Raw genomic sequence first — 14,500 nt, forward strand, 5'->3', positions numbered from 1 at the left:
GCAGTGAAATGTGACAGATAACTCTTCCTTGGTTTTGTTTAGGACGGAGAGACTGGCACGAGAAATCATGAAGGGCATGGGAGGACACCACATCGTGGCACTCTGTGTACTCAAGGGTGGCTATAAATTTTTTGCTGATTTATTAGATTACATCAAAGCACTGAACAGAAACAGTGACAAATCAATCCCCATGACCGTGGACTTCATTAGGTTGAAGAGTTATTGTGTAAGTATCCCTCAGTACTGTGCTATTTGTAGCTAAGTTTGAGTGCAAATTATTAACAGGGGTGGTTTAATATTGTTGTTGCCAAAATGTGCTAATATTAAACAAATAATTGAGGGAATTAAGGGTCACAAGCTAATTTACTTTTTCTCTACTTTATTACATAATGTGTTTTCTTTTAGACCTTGCTATCTCTGCAGCCCAGTAAAATCCTTATGCAGAGCAGAGACCCCTTTACTTATTCAGCAGTTTTCTCTCTGCCTTCTGCCCATCTGTACAGCTCTGGCTCTAGACTAATACAGGGGATTCTCCTGAAACTGTGGTTACAGAAACTTAATTCTAGGAATTTTTATGTGGTCCAGGTATCATTCTTGGACAGGATGAATTGAAAGCTGCAACAAACAGTTATACCCAAGTTCCCTATCTCATCTTTTGTTTGGCTCAGCCGAAGAGTGAACAAAATCAGCTGTATTTGGCCTTGAGGAAATACTAGGTACATAAGCTTAGATTAGTGCCCTCTCTAGCTTTTCAAGACTAGGCATAGATTGCCTTGGGTTTACATTTCTGGAAAATAATTTCTTTTCACATAGGGAAATTGAACATTCTGTAACATGAGGTAATTTGTTTTATAGAAGGAAACAGAAGGTTATGTTGTGCAGGTCAGAGAAGAAGCAGGTGTATGTCAGCACTGTATGGTTCCCAACTCACTGTCAGCCTAGTCTCATGTTTTCAGGCTTTCAGAAGTTTTTGATTTGTTCCCCAAGACCATCTCTAGCGCGGAAAAAATAATTACATCTTTTTGTTTCAGTTCATAGCGTTTGAATACATTGTTTCACGAGGTTGTGCTGTTAGTTCTGTATCAGCAGCTCTGCAGTCAAGTCAGCTGTGTTGGTTACTTGTCACAGCTATAGACCAGTGCCTGTTGCAGCAGCAAAAAGTAGAGATTTCTGAATTGGAAACTCAGCCTCATCCTTTGTTTCTTTAAACTGTGGATGGAGTTACTTGCAGGCTTAATTTGGACTGTTGCAGGGCTTCATAAATCCGTGATTGCTGTCAAGTGATCCTTAGTGTGTCACGGTGACTCCCAGAACTCCATGGGGCTCCAGCCCAGGCCCTTTGCAGGACAAGCAGCCCTGGCTGCCTGAGGCACACACACAGCTCCCTGTCCAGGGGTTACCTGGAGACCACATTCACGTTTGCAGAACATGAGGCAGGAATTTAGTTACGTACTTGAACGAGAAGGCAAGGCTGGGCAGAAGGGCTCATGCCAGCCCTTCACTGTATCTCACTTTGTGCTTGTGAACTGTGTTAAAATCAGTGAGTGAGAACTGTTTGTCCCCTTTCTTCTGCTCCTCCCAGAAGGATAAGGTCCTACCACCAGTCCCCTTAACTTCTAAGCTCCCACATGCCCAAATATTCTGTGAGAGCCACAGAAAACTGAATGTCTCTATTACAGGATAATATGTTAAAGAATAGGAAATGATGGCTCCCACTTCTTTTTTTTTTTTTTTCAGTGTGGAAATTGTGTCTCTTCTGCTTTCCTCAAGGAATAGTTCCAGTAACTTACTTAGCTTGTTTAAAATACAATATAAAGACTACAGCCTCTCACACTCTTCACTTGGGAACTTGCAAACAAACTTGGAGAAATGTTTTGAAACACCTGACTAAACCCTCTGTTATACAGCAAGGCTGCCTTTTTTCTGCTGTCAGGTGTGGTTTTGGTTTGTTTCTTTGTGGCACTTAGTGCCATGTTCTAGTAACGACATTTGGGTTGGATTTGATGATCTTTGAGGTGTCTTCAAACCCGGTTGATTCTATGATTCTACTACAGCTGCTTTTGTTTGTTATCCCCCAGAACTACTATTGACAGGAGAGAGAGCAGCAAAATAAGTTCTGTGGAAATTAAAAGCCTGTCTTTGTAGTAAAAACAAGTAGATGAAGAGGGAAGCAGAGAAATCTAGACAGAAAGCTGTTGAAGCAGAATGTTTTCATTGAGGTGTTGGCTTCAGGGTTTTTGGTTTTGTCAGCCAATTCTATAAAAGAATGTTTTCTTTTTCTAGATGAGTGAGAAGCTCCTGTTACCTGATGCCTCCACTGCAGTATTTACAAGCATTTAATTTCTGTAGGCTCGCTTAGGTGGTTATTAATATCCAGACTTAGGTCCCTTAGATTGCATAACTTGATGGACTGGATAAGACTGGCCTAACATGAGCATGTGTGTAACAAGTGTGACTAGGTCTTCCATCAGTCATAGTGTCAGAATCCTCAATCTGCTCTGTAGTTTTGATCTGTGCTATGCTATGTGAAGGGATCTGTATTTAGTGATGTGAAAGCCATCACAAAGTGTAATAGACAATTGAAATTGGAGTTTTCAACTCTGGTCACTGTCTGTGGCTGATTACTAGGTGATGCTGCCTGCCTTTACAGGCTGGATAAAGATGTTAAAAATACCCTGGTTGTATAAATGAAGCAGCTGAACTTTTGTAATGGTTCTGTAATTGATGTAATTGAGCTTCTATTCTTGTTTCAAACTGATCATTTAATATTTACAAGCATATGGGGTTTTTTTTCATGCTGAAATGCAAAGTTCATACTGTTCTGCACCCAAAAATAATTCTGTAAGAATACTGACATGATCAAGCTGCGATTAAACTTTGCTCCTAATTCCAGTTTTCCCAGTCCTTACAGATGAATGCTAATGATCTGGCAAGCTGTTAAGAAATGGGAAGATAGTATTTGTGAACAGATCCAGAGCTCAGAATTCTTGACAAACGGTTTATTTTGTTTGTGTTAGAAGAAGAATGGCTTTTCATCAGTCTCCTGCATTTAAACTTGGAAATGAGAAAATGTTGCTTATGTAGTCACTAAGGGCAGCCAAAAGACAGTTGGATGTGTTGCACTGTTGCTTGGGAAAACAGGGATTTTGAGTGGAGTATGTGGTAAACTCTGGTTAGGCTGGTCACAGCAGTATTCTGAGAGGTCTCTGCTAACCATTCCACACAGCAGACACTGTAAGGAACTTAAAATCCCTTTTTTAAAAGGTGATCTTGGAGTCTCCAAGTCAGGAGTTACAATCTTGTAAGGCATTATTGTTTTCCAGCAGGGACAACAGGGAGGCAGTGAAAACAGATCTAAACAGTAAAACTCTAATGTGCTAAACCACGAAGCTTCAAAGTCTTACCAGTCCTGAACTCGGAAATAAAGCTCCTGAAGATAATAAAAGCATTGCTTAATTATTAAACGAAGTCCTTTCCAACGGAAATCTGGTTACAACCAGTGTCAGAAATCTTTAACTGTTGGTTTTATCCTTTGGTTGCTCAGGAACTCAGCCCCTGCAGGTCACATCTAATAGGAACTGTAAGACTCTGTCAAGGTTTTCAGTCAGTTGAGTGACTTTAAATAAACTGCAAAGATGTGTGTAGGACTCCTATCAGCTGGTTTTAACTTCCCTATATAACAGTTCATGTATGTTTTTATCACAGTTTAGTTGTACTGAAGCAAAATGCTGTGTTGTAATGATCATGTACCTGTGTTGCTATTCAAATGCTGTAAGAAGTAATTTGACTTGTTACCAATATTTGTTGTAGACTAGGCAAGCATAAGGTTTTCTGGCTATTTTTGTAGCTTATAGTTCTAAATAGTAATCTGTGCCTTGTTTGTTGGTCATTCTTGCTATGATTGCTGATTCTTATTAACAGTAAGGCTTTTTAAAGCGTTGAAGTTTAGAAGGTAAATTACCAGCTATATAGCAGCCTGCAGCTTGGAAACCAAAGTGCTTTTTGTCCCATTTCCATATCTGTAGGGGATGCATAGCAAATCTAAGCTTTTCAGATACATGTGTATATATAATGGTCACAGATGAGAGATGGTGCCTACATTGATGCAAATCTCTTGTCAAACAGTCTTTAATCTGAAATACCATCCTTGAAGTTTGTGATTTCTTAGTTAATAGATGCTGTTGGTGTTGTGTTCGTGAAAGCATTAACATTCTCTGGTTAAGTACTTTGCAGTTTTGACATTTACTGCAAGAAAACTTTAGTTTAATTCTGTAATGCTAATTCTCATCCTCTTTCTTAGAATGATCAGTCAACTGGAGATATCAAAGTCATTGGAGGAGATGACCTCTCAACCTTGACTGGAAAGGTATGGCTCTTTGTGTGTTTAAAAGCAAACAAATCCACTAAAGAACTCACATACCTGCTTGATTTGAAGGCTGCTCTTATTGTCTGTGAAGATTATAGAGTTTTAAAAATGGAAATGTTTCCTTTAAATACTCACCACTGTGTACTAGAGGAGTGGGTAAGCTCTATCAAAGCCATCAGTTTAGTCTGAACTTAAAAAAACCCAACTCTATTAAAATGCCTTCAGTGTCAGCAAAGTGTTGGGGGACTGGTTTTTCTGCAGTGCCTGAGAGGAATAATCTTCTGCGGGTTGTTGTCTACAAACTGCCTTTAAAAGAGGCTGGTGTTACTTATTTCCTGTATTGCTGTTCCACTGGAGTAGTGGTGGGAATTCATCCTGTTGAGATGTGTAATGTGCAGCCCAGGTTAGGAATGGAGTTTGCTGTGACAGGCAGTGACAAGAGGAAGAAATGGGAGAGTATAGGTTGGGAATCTGCTTTTCTCCAGCTGTTCTATGGAGATCACTGAGCCAGATGTCTGGGGTTAAAGCATTGGGTTTGACACATTCTTGCTGTGTCAAAACACATCACTTTTCCCTTCTCCTTACACACATGTGATCTTTAAGGCATCTGTGTCTCAGTTCAACACGAAGGATGTAGGTATGACAGAATTGTAGGTGTCTCTACAGTAGGACACGTTTGCATTAGAGGAATATGAATTGTGTAGACTCTGCCTTGGTCTCTTTTGCATCTATTGAGAATTCTCAGAGTCTAAATAGTTTAAAACCCACTTTGTACTCCGTGAACTGCTGAGGAGAATCTCATTGCCAGCTAATTGTTTTTAGAGCATTAGAAATGTGAACTTCAAAGAACTTGCTGTTACATATGTAAACATACATGTACAAATATTTATCTGCAATGAAAATTAATAAGGTAGAGATTAATAGGAAATTGTAATTTGTTGAGATATTAATGGATTTTTCTTCCCCCCCCTTTTTTTTTCTCCCTACCAGAATGTTTTGATCGTAGAAGTAAGTATTATGTTTCACTTTGAAGTTCTAATGTGTGGCTGGTAAAGGAGTTCTAATAGAAGTTGTTCTTAAGCCAGAAAACCTACAGTTTCTGGTTTCAAGGCTTCCAGCTTCCAATTTCAGGCCTGAATTTTGCAAGTGGTCTCTGAATTGCAACTGAGCTGTGTTTTGAATTCTCAAATTGCATTCAACTGCTGCATTTAACAAGGAAAGTATCCATCTGAAATGGTTTGCATGTACTTTCAGTTTTCTGGGATTCTGTCAATTCTAAAATGTTTTTTTTTCTTTATTTTCCCTTTTCTTTTTCTTTTAAAAAGTAGCCTGAATGAAGCATATTATCGTTCTGGGTTTATCACAGCAAGTTAGGAAACTGAACTGCAGAGGTAGAAAGAGGTTCCTGGTAGGAATGTCCTAAAATACGTGACAAACAGATCTCAGCTCAGTGTTCCTGTGTGTAATTTATTTAGAGAATAGTGATGTGGAGAACACTTAATTCTTAATGAGAATTTTGCAGTTGCTAAATTCCCCATTCATCTGTTTTGTCTTAGTTCTCTGAGTGATACCAGGTACAGTACAGCTCAGTTTGATTGCCTAGTAGGTTCTCTTGCTCATATTCAGCAAGAATCACTTTTTCTTGAGTACAGTTGACGATTTCAGGATAGGGAAGCAACAGCAGTAGACAGGAAAACTGGATGTGCAATCTAATAATGTCTTAAGGCTCCAAGTAATGGAAATGGCATGTTTGTAAGCAAAGAAACAGCTATGGCAACTGATTCAGCAGCCAAAGGGGGAAGGATGTTTCCTCTCATAAAATGTGTTTTTTATGTTGTTTTTTTTCCTAATTTGGGAAGGTTGCTTCCACAGGAAGCACATTGAGTTCCAAAACTCCTACCAAAATAGTGTGTATACAGCAGTCATCTGTGTGACCAGTGCTGTCCTTTGAAATATATTTTGCTTCAGATAGGCAGATGTTTAATTATGTTTCTGCTCCATTTCAGATTAATGTAAGCCCCAGATTAGGTTAGTTTTTCATTTATTCAGTGAATCATCTAACCAGTGACTTGCCTTATGCACTGTACAAAATAGAGATTCGCTTCCAATAAACACCTAATCACACAACACAAAATCAGTAATAGGTCCTGCTTTTATCTTGGAGCATGGAAGTAGCTGCTTCTGTTTATTTACCAGCTTTGAATTTCATTTGTATACCTGTATGTCTTTAACTTTTCTTAAGTTTGTAACCATAATTAAAAGCACTAAGTGTTAATGGCATTGCTGACAAGTGCTCTGTTGAGTTTGTTGTTTGATTCTTATTTTAATTGGGAGACATAGGAAAATAAACCAGGACATTGCTACTTCTGTGCTATCTACCTCCTACTTCAGATAGATTTGATTTCAGGGCTGAGTAAGGACTGTCTCTCTAAAGATTGTGTGATTGTTTCATTTCAAATGAGGAATCCATTTCTGATGCTTCAGTTTTAAGCTATATATTCTTTTTTTCTCTTTGTATGTGCAGTGGTTGGGATTAAAACAGTGTGTCAAAATCTATTTCAGTGTGTTTAAGACTTCAGAACTGCATGCAGATATTCCCAGTGCAATTTCTTTGGCTATTTCTTGGATCTGTAATGTAAATTACACTCCCTTTACTTTAACTGCAATAGTGGATTGTTCTGCCTGTTTTCCCTTCTTGCTTTTCCTTCTGTTGAATACATCTGTCTGTTAATGAGCTCAACAGTGAGACTGATATTACTCTTATCACACTGGAATTAAACCTTTTCTCAGAGCTGCAAGAAGGACAAACAGTAAAATCTCCAGAAGGAGCCAAGAAGGTCATTGCAGTAACTGCTGGTTCAGCAACTGCTTTCAAAGTCATAGCTAACCACAACAATTAAGAACTCTTAATGTGTGTGATACTTTACTCCACATAGTTGCATAAGCACAGTGTTATGTGTCACCTATATCTGGTTGAGAGAATTTATGAGCGTTTTTATTATTAGTAGTTTGCCATATTTTCATGCTACTGTGAGTGAGCAATTTCTGTGGTAGAAACTTGAAAATGCTACTCTGAAATGTTTAATATTCTGCCTTATGTGAGTTTTTTGTTTTCAGGATATAATTGATACTGGGAAAACAATGAAAACATTGCTGTCTCTACTCAAGCAGTACAACCCAAAGATGGTGAAAGTAGCCAGGTAAATCTTTAATGATTATTTGTGCTGGTTTTCACCTTTAGAAGGACACAGAGTGTTAAAAAACCCCAAACCAACAGAGAAAAAATAGAATACTTTTCCATGGAAGAGAAGCAGGAGGCAGCTTTTCTGCAGGAGTTCTAAATGATGTGGTCTGTAGAGATTTAGTACTTGTTTAGACTCCAGAAGCACTATTGCTTCTTATGAGAACATGTATGTATTTATTAAGGATGTTGGAAACACTTCTTCCCAGTCTTATTGCTGGAAGAATTTCAGTGCTTCAGGAGGGGGTTGTGCATGCTTGGGACATCTCTTCCCTGATCGTACTGTGGTAAGGTTTGTGGGTTTTATCACTGAAATCCAAGTTTAGAAGTATCTAGAAGAATTTCAGTATTTTGGGCTTAAAAGAAATTCCCTCTTAAATTGACAGAGGTATTTTCAACACAAATTTAGTTCATAAATGTAGACTTTTACTAGAGAGTATGATAAAAAAATTAGTGGTTGTCTTACTTGTCTGTAGTGTCTCTCCAAATATGTTTGTTTCTGCTGGTGCTCTCTGCAGCTTCACTATAGTACAGTGTTGTACCTGTACAATGGAGACCTTTTTTTAGTTTGCTGTCTTTAGTTGTAGAATTAAATTAGTTTGCACACTAACATTATTGCAGTGTGCACAGTGCAACAGTGAGAGTGAGCTGTGAGTCCCCCAGTCATATGCTCCTCCAGGCTTTTCTACTTAGTTACACCTTTAATCAATTAGTTTCAAAACATTTCATAATTAAATTACGAGGAGAAACACTTGGGAGTGACAGTGGATGAGAAGCTCACCATGAGCTGCAGTGTGAGATCAACCCAGAAGGCCAGTTGGATCCTGTGCTGCATCCAAAGGAGTGTGGGCAGGAGGTCAAAGGAGGTGATTCTCCCCCTGTACTCTGCTCTCATGAGACCCATCTGGAGTACTGCACACAGTTCTGGTGTCCTCAGCATAGGAAGGACATGGAACTGTTGGAGCAAGTCCAGAGGAGGCCATGAAGCTGATGAGAGGACTGGAGCATCTCCCCTGTGAAGACAGGCTGAGGAATTTGGGGCTGTTCAGCCTGGAGAAGGTTGTGTGAAGACCTCATAGCATCTTCCAGTATCTGAAGGGGCTACAGGGCAGCCAGAGAGGGACACTTTGTTAGGAACTGCAATGATAGGACAAGGGGTAATGGACTCAAATTGAAGGAGGGGAAGTTTAGGTTAGATATTAGAAAAAAGTTTTTTTCTGTAAGGGTGGTGAGACACTGGCACAGCTTGCCCAGGGAAGTGGTGGCTGCCGCAACCCTGGCAGTGTTCAAAGCCAGGCTAGATAAAGCCTTGAGCAACCTGCTCTAGTGAGGAGGTGTCCCTGCCCATGGCAGAGGGTTGGGACTAGATGATCTGTAAGGTCCATTCCAATGCCTAAAATTCTATGATCTTACTTGCAAACAGCAAGAAATGTGGAGGATAATATTATATTATTAACCAATATCAACATTCCTCCTACTTCTTTTTAAATTGCATCTGTTGTGTTGCTATGCTGTGGTGGTGTATTTTCCAATAAAAGCATAATGATTGCTGGGGATCAGAGATAAAGCAGAGCTGGGTGTGATATCTAATCACTTTGTTGCCATAACAATGTCAAAGCAATTGTTAGATGTACTGGAACAGCTCTTCTTGCTGATAATCTGGAGGTGACCTGCTGAAGGTGAGGCTATTGAGAGTTTCTCCCTGGCCAGATGAAGTGTGCCAGATTTTAAGTAGTTGTCACTGAAAAGTGTCATAACACTACAGTGTAAATCATAAATGCAATATAAGCAAAGACCTGTTTCTTGTTTAAACCTGTTGCAGTAATTTGGGTCTGCCAAAGACCTGAGCAACTAAACACAGTCATTCTAGATAGTCTTAACATCCTTAGTTACTTCGCTAACCTCTCTCCTCTTTCTTTTCTTCTTAGATTTTTTTTAGGGCGTTTTGTTGGAGTTTTTTTGGTCTTTATTTATTTCTCTCAGGCCATTAAGCAGCTGTAGCAGGGAGATGTGCATTAATGCTGATATGATTTGGGGGTTTCTTTGATCAAGTCCTACACCAGTTCTCAAAAATCAAGTCTCCCAATTAGAAGTTTCAGAAACTGTCTAAAATAGAAACTGTGACTGACAAATGAGCCCTCAGGGCTGATCCAGGAGGGAAGGAGGTCTGTGCTCAATGCACGGAGTTATGTTGATCTCTGTGTTTACATTCAGCCATTGACCACCTTTTATTTTCCTCTCAAACTCTCTGTGCCTCAGAGAGACCAATGTCAGGTCTGTGGGGTTGTCTTCTAAGGGCTAGAAGTGTTCAACTGAATAATCTAAGCTAGCAGGACACTTCTCTCTATTGCAGTGCCCCCAGCTCTGTATCTCCATGCTTTTTTATACTTCTGACTATTAAATGTGGAAAACTGGAGCTGGTTTGTATCCCCTGGTCATCAGAACCAACTACATTTTATTTATGGGGTAATTAAAACCAGTCAAGGACAAATTGCACAAGTGCAATTGAAGTGTGTTTAAGCAGCTGAACTTTTGCTTCGTGATACTAATGTTGGCTTGGCCACATCCCAGGTAGTCACCTCTTTACCTAGATTGCTAAATTGCACCTGGAGTTCCTAACACACACAAACCCCCATTTTACAGTGAAAAATCATCCAAATCAGTATCTCCTGAGCCTTCTCCTTGCAGACCTGTTAGTTATCCTTTAATGAGAACCATTCCTGATTCTAGGAAGTTCTGATTTTGTCATGATCAGCTGTGCCTGCAAATAAAATAATGGTTTAAAATCTGTGTAGTTACACTGTCAGTTATGCACATTTAAGCCTAGTTCAGCTTGTCTGTCATCAAAACTGTCTCATGTATTTGTACATGGTGGTTTTCCATGTTTCAGTTTTGCACTGTTTTTTTTTTTGACAGTTTGTTGGTGAAAAGAACTCCTCGAAGTGTGGGATATCGACCAGACTGTGAGTGACTTTTTGACAACTATTACTCATTTTTAAATGTATGTCAGTATATTGTTCACCCTTTGGTCAAAGTCCAAGGATGTTCCAAATAAGTTTTCACTAAGGATTCTTGATAGATTTTGCTCTTATTTAGGGTATTTGAAGATTTGAAATGTAGTTTGATAGAGTTAGACAGGATTTTTACCTTAACCTTTTGTAACATTTTACTATGTTGGAAACCAGACAATTTATCTCCCTGTTTTCCTCATTGTAGCCAGGAAGGGAAAAACCACACAGCTTTCCTGCACTCAGGAGTCTGTCATTTCAGCCTGTGGGGAGAAAGCCATTTGAAAATTGTACATTTTATATAATCTAATAATTTTTCTGTCATTTTATGGTGTGTTTGGACAGGTTGGACTGATACTACCTGACCACCCACAAACTGTCCTGCTAGAGCTGCTCAGACAATTTGTGGAATAGCTGATGGAATAGCTTTTTAGGCAGCTTCTCTGGGAGGTAAAAATCACAACCAAATACACACAAAAAAACCAAACCCAAAAGCAACCAACCCACACCTGTTTCTAAAAGCTGCAAATGACTTTTCCTGCAGCCCTACCTGGGGTGCAGGTTCAGCTCCCATTTAATTTCCTTTAGTTGATAAATCAACAAAATAAGTTAAAATTTAAAAATAGCTCCAGTATTACTCTGAGGGTACTTGAATGGAAGAAGTAAAATAAGTTACAATGCTAACATATCTATAAAATTCCAGATTGCCTCTGTAAAAAGGTCCAGTGAACTCTAGGAAGTTCTTTTCTAACAGACTGGTGACTTCTGGTCTCTTTCAGTTGTTGGATTTGAAGTGCCAGACAAGTTTGTTGTGGGATACGCCCTGGATTACAATGAATACTTTAGAGATTTGAACGTAAGTAATTTTTCCCGTATGTTTTTTTGCCCATGTAAAACGAGGGAGGAGGAAGTAAGGGAGATCTCCTCACATCACTGTCTCTCCTCTGTAAATCATGCCTGGTGTTCCAGTCTGTTCTATTGGTGACACCACGATGAGAGCGGCCCTGGAGCAGCAGGACAGCGTTTGGAGCTCTTAGGGAACTAAGTTATTCTGTTGCTTGCTGAGTGGAGGCTGCACATCTGTCAGCTCTGAATAATGTGAAGTTCATGTGAGGTTTCTTGTCTCACCAGATGTCTACAGCATTTCCATAGTTGTGTAAGAGTTAAAGAAGAGGGAGCTGGGAAGAAGTTGAGAAGGGCTGACTTTTTATTCTAAGTCATTAATTCTTCATCTGGGGCTCACCAGGCCCAGCAGGCATTGGGTGGGACAGTTAGGGGGAGGAGAAAGAAGGCGAAAAAGCTTGGTCAAAAACTTAGCTTAAGTTGTTCTGCACAAACAGTATCATGAGGTTCTTCCACACTGAAGTGTGTATAGGATGTTTGTGTTGTTTCCAGAAGCACATTATGGAATAGAGATGTCAAACATTGGTTTCTTATGTTTCTTATCTAACAGGAGCTTCTGTTTTATTTTCTTTCAGCATATCTGTGTGATCAGTGAAACTGGGAAGCAGAAGTACAAAGCATGAAAGCAGAGTTCAAGTGCTGTGACAACAGAGCTTTGAAATGTTTTGTTTACTGAGTCCTATCTTTCACAGGCTTCAGCTCTGGTACACCAGCTACAATTGTAGAGTGCCCCAGCCCCATTGCCATATGCTTACTATAATTTATTGCATGTACAATATAAGAGCTCGTCTTGTTCATTTATATTTTAGACATGTAAACAACTAGTGCAATTCTGCACTCCTTATTTTGATTTGCACTATGACTCTTGCTGCCCCTGGTTGGGTTGTGCTGTTTGTGAGCTCCAGAGTCTAACTCTTGCAGTGGTAAATTGCTTAAACCTCATCAACCCAGAACTGAAATAGTTCAAGTACTGTAAATGTAAAGCATTTTATGATAGGGAAGTCTATTAGTAATATTTTTTAAATCTGTAATTTAAGTTTTATATTTTAATGCACAAATGTGATTGTGATTAAATGGATAGTTGCACCTTTGGGTGTGATAAAGCATGAGGAGCAGCCAGTTACAGTATCTGTAATCTCCAGGGAGCTCATTCACATCTCTTGGAGTTGCCTTATTGCTGTAAAGGAAGTCTGGGGGAAAAAATGTCTTTTTTTCTTTTTTTTTTTTGTTTCTTTTTTGAAAGATGGAATGACAAAACAGAATGTTTAAAATCTAGATTTAGCTGAGCTGCCTCTTTCTGTTACACTTTTATTCCTTTCAAAATATCCTTCAGTCAGTGGAATTGCCTTTTAAATTTAAACAATTTTAATATATTTGTGAAAAGAAGTATTGTAATGTTTACTTTATAAGATCTACAAAGCAAAGTACTTTAAATAAAGGCTGTCTCTTTAAAATAAGCCCCACACATCTATGCCACTCCTTCTCTATATTCAAGTGCTCTTGAAGTTTTCTTAGTAATGTATTTCCCAAGTGTTTGTGGCAGTGAAGACAAACTCTACAATGTTACCTGTGTAGAGCTTTTGGTTAACATAGTCCTGGCTATGAGAGAGATGAGGAAGTGCTGAGGGAAGGTAGTGAAACAGTTGCATATTCTCTAACCAGCCTAGACTTCAAAGGAAATGGTTTAAGCACTGTCCTTTCTTCTGTCGTGGCAAAAATGAAGAGTGGAGGTTCTATGCTCATTAAACATATCCATGTGGAAAAAAAAAACCAAAAAACCCACAACCATTTTGTAAGTGATCATTTGGGTTTGTTTCATTAACACTTCTGTTGGTGTTGAGTTCAGTTCTGGACATGGCAGAGCATCTCACCCTGATGTTTGTGCTGTGCTTTTTCGTTCCTGTACTTCCACACATGGATTCTCCCACTGTATCCTCAGATTTAACACTGCTCAGTGCTTAATGCATAATAGAGTTTTGGAAAGATTCTGTTTTGGAAGATTTTTCTGTGGTTTTGAAGTTTGAGTCTGTGCTTGTCCAAGTCCTGCACACTGTTGCCCATCCCTGGCCTGCTCAGGTACAGCTGTGGTGGTTAATAGCAGACCTAAACCAGGAATTCACCCAATGGAATTCAGACTCTGTGGGAGATCTCTTTGTAAATGAAAATCCTCATTAACCGATGTTAGAACACTGGCTATGATCATACTGCACTTTTGCAATGTTCTAGGTAATGTTCCAAAGAGCTTTTATCTCAATGCACTACAAAGTCTGACTGTATTTCCCAGTGTCCTGAATCAGGTTTTTCTCTGCCTTTTCAAGAGCCTGTGACTTGTTGCAAAATTATAGAATGCATCTCCAAGAAGAGGAAATGCAGCAGAAATATAAACCCACATGAGAATTATTATATCTGCTCAAGTTTTAATTAGTTCTGGTTGAACTTAAGGTCTAATCTTAAAATACAGTGTTTTCTTCAGCCTTCTTACTAATTCTTCCTTCACAATGTATTTTAAAGTCAACTCATGGCATCTGGAGAGTATCCTAAGGTGGCTAAAAGCATGTATTTCCACATGGAAACAAGGAGAATTGATGGTGTTCAGTATCTTTTAGGACTAAACTCTTCCATTAGTCTCTCCTGAAATGTTTTCCTGTTGTGGTTAAGACAGTGATTCACATGCAGTGACTTGGGAAAGGGAGGAGGGGTTGAGTTAGTCATAACAAGGGGTTTGTCTTTCAAACTGTAGCTGGAGTGGAGAAATTTCTGCTCTGTTGGGGATAAGGATTGGAACTGTGTAGTCACAGGAGAGGACTGGGAAGATGTTTGTGAGCCACACTGACCCCAGGAGTGATGCTGGAGGAGCCCAGATATGCCTTCTGACAAGCCTCACCTGTGCCTGGTGGAAAAGGTCAATATTAAAATTCTTCCTGAATGTTCCCAAATTTCAAGCGCTGGAGGACAGGCACTGTTTGTTTGGGGTTTTTTAAT

General features: G+C 39.3%; 1 protein-coding gene across 1 annotated transcript in view; it reads left to right on the plus strand.

Moving 5' to 3' along the window:
* Positions 1 to 12,975, plus strand: part of HPRT1 (hypoxanthine phosphoribosyltransferase 1) — a gene marked incomplete at its 5' end in the record, with an annotated part of 15,106 nt that extends 2,131 nt beyond the window's left edge. Inside the window, 7 exons of the mRNA XM_009076626.1 lie at positions 43 to 226; positions 4,301 to 4,366; positions 5,357 to 5,374; positions 7,484 to 7,566; positions 10,524 to 10,570; positions 11,395 to 11,471; positions 12,094 to 12,975. Of these exons, the coding sequence (XP_009074874.1) occupies positions 43 to 226; positions 4,301 to 4,366; positions 5,357 to 5,374; positions 7,484 to 7,566; positions 10,524 to 10,570; positions 11,395 to 11,471; positions 12,094 to 12,141 (523 nt within the window). The remainder of the gene's footprint in view (positions 1 to 42; positions 227 to 4,300; positions 4,367 to 5,356; positions 5,375 to 7,483; positions 7,567 to 10,523; positions 10,571 to 11,394; positions 11,472 to 12,093) is intronic.
* Positions 12,976 to 14,500: the final 1,525 nt, after the last annotated feature.

Source organism: Acanthisitta chloris, unplaced genomic scaffold (genome assembly GCF_000695815.1).
Source record: "Acanthisitta chloris isolate BGI_N310 unplaced genomic scaffold, ASM69581v1 scaffold13996, whole genome shotgun sequence".
NCBI classification, from domain to species: Eukaryota; Metazoa; Chordata; class Aves; order Passeriformes; family Acanthisittidae; genus Acanthisitta; species Acanthisitta chloris.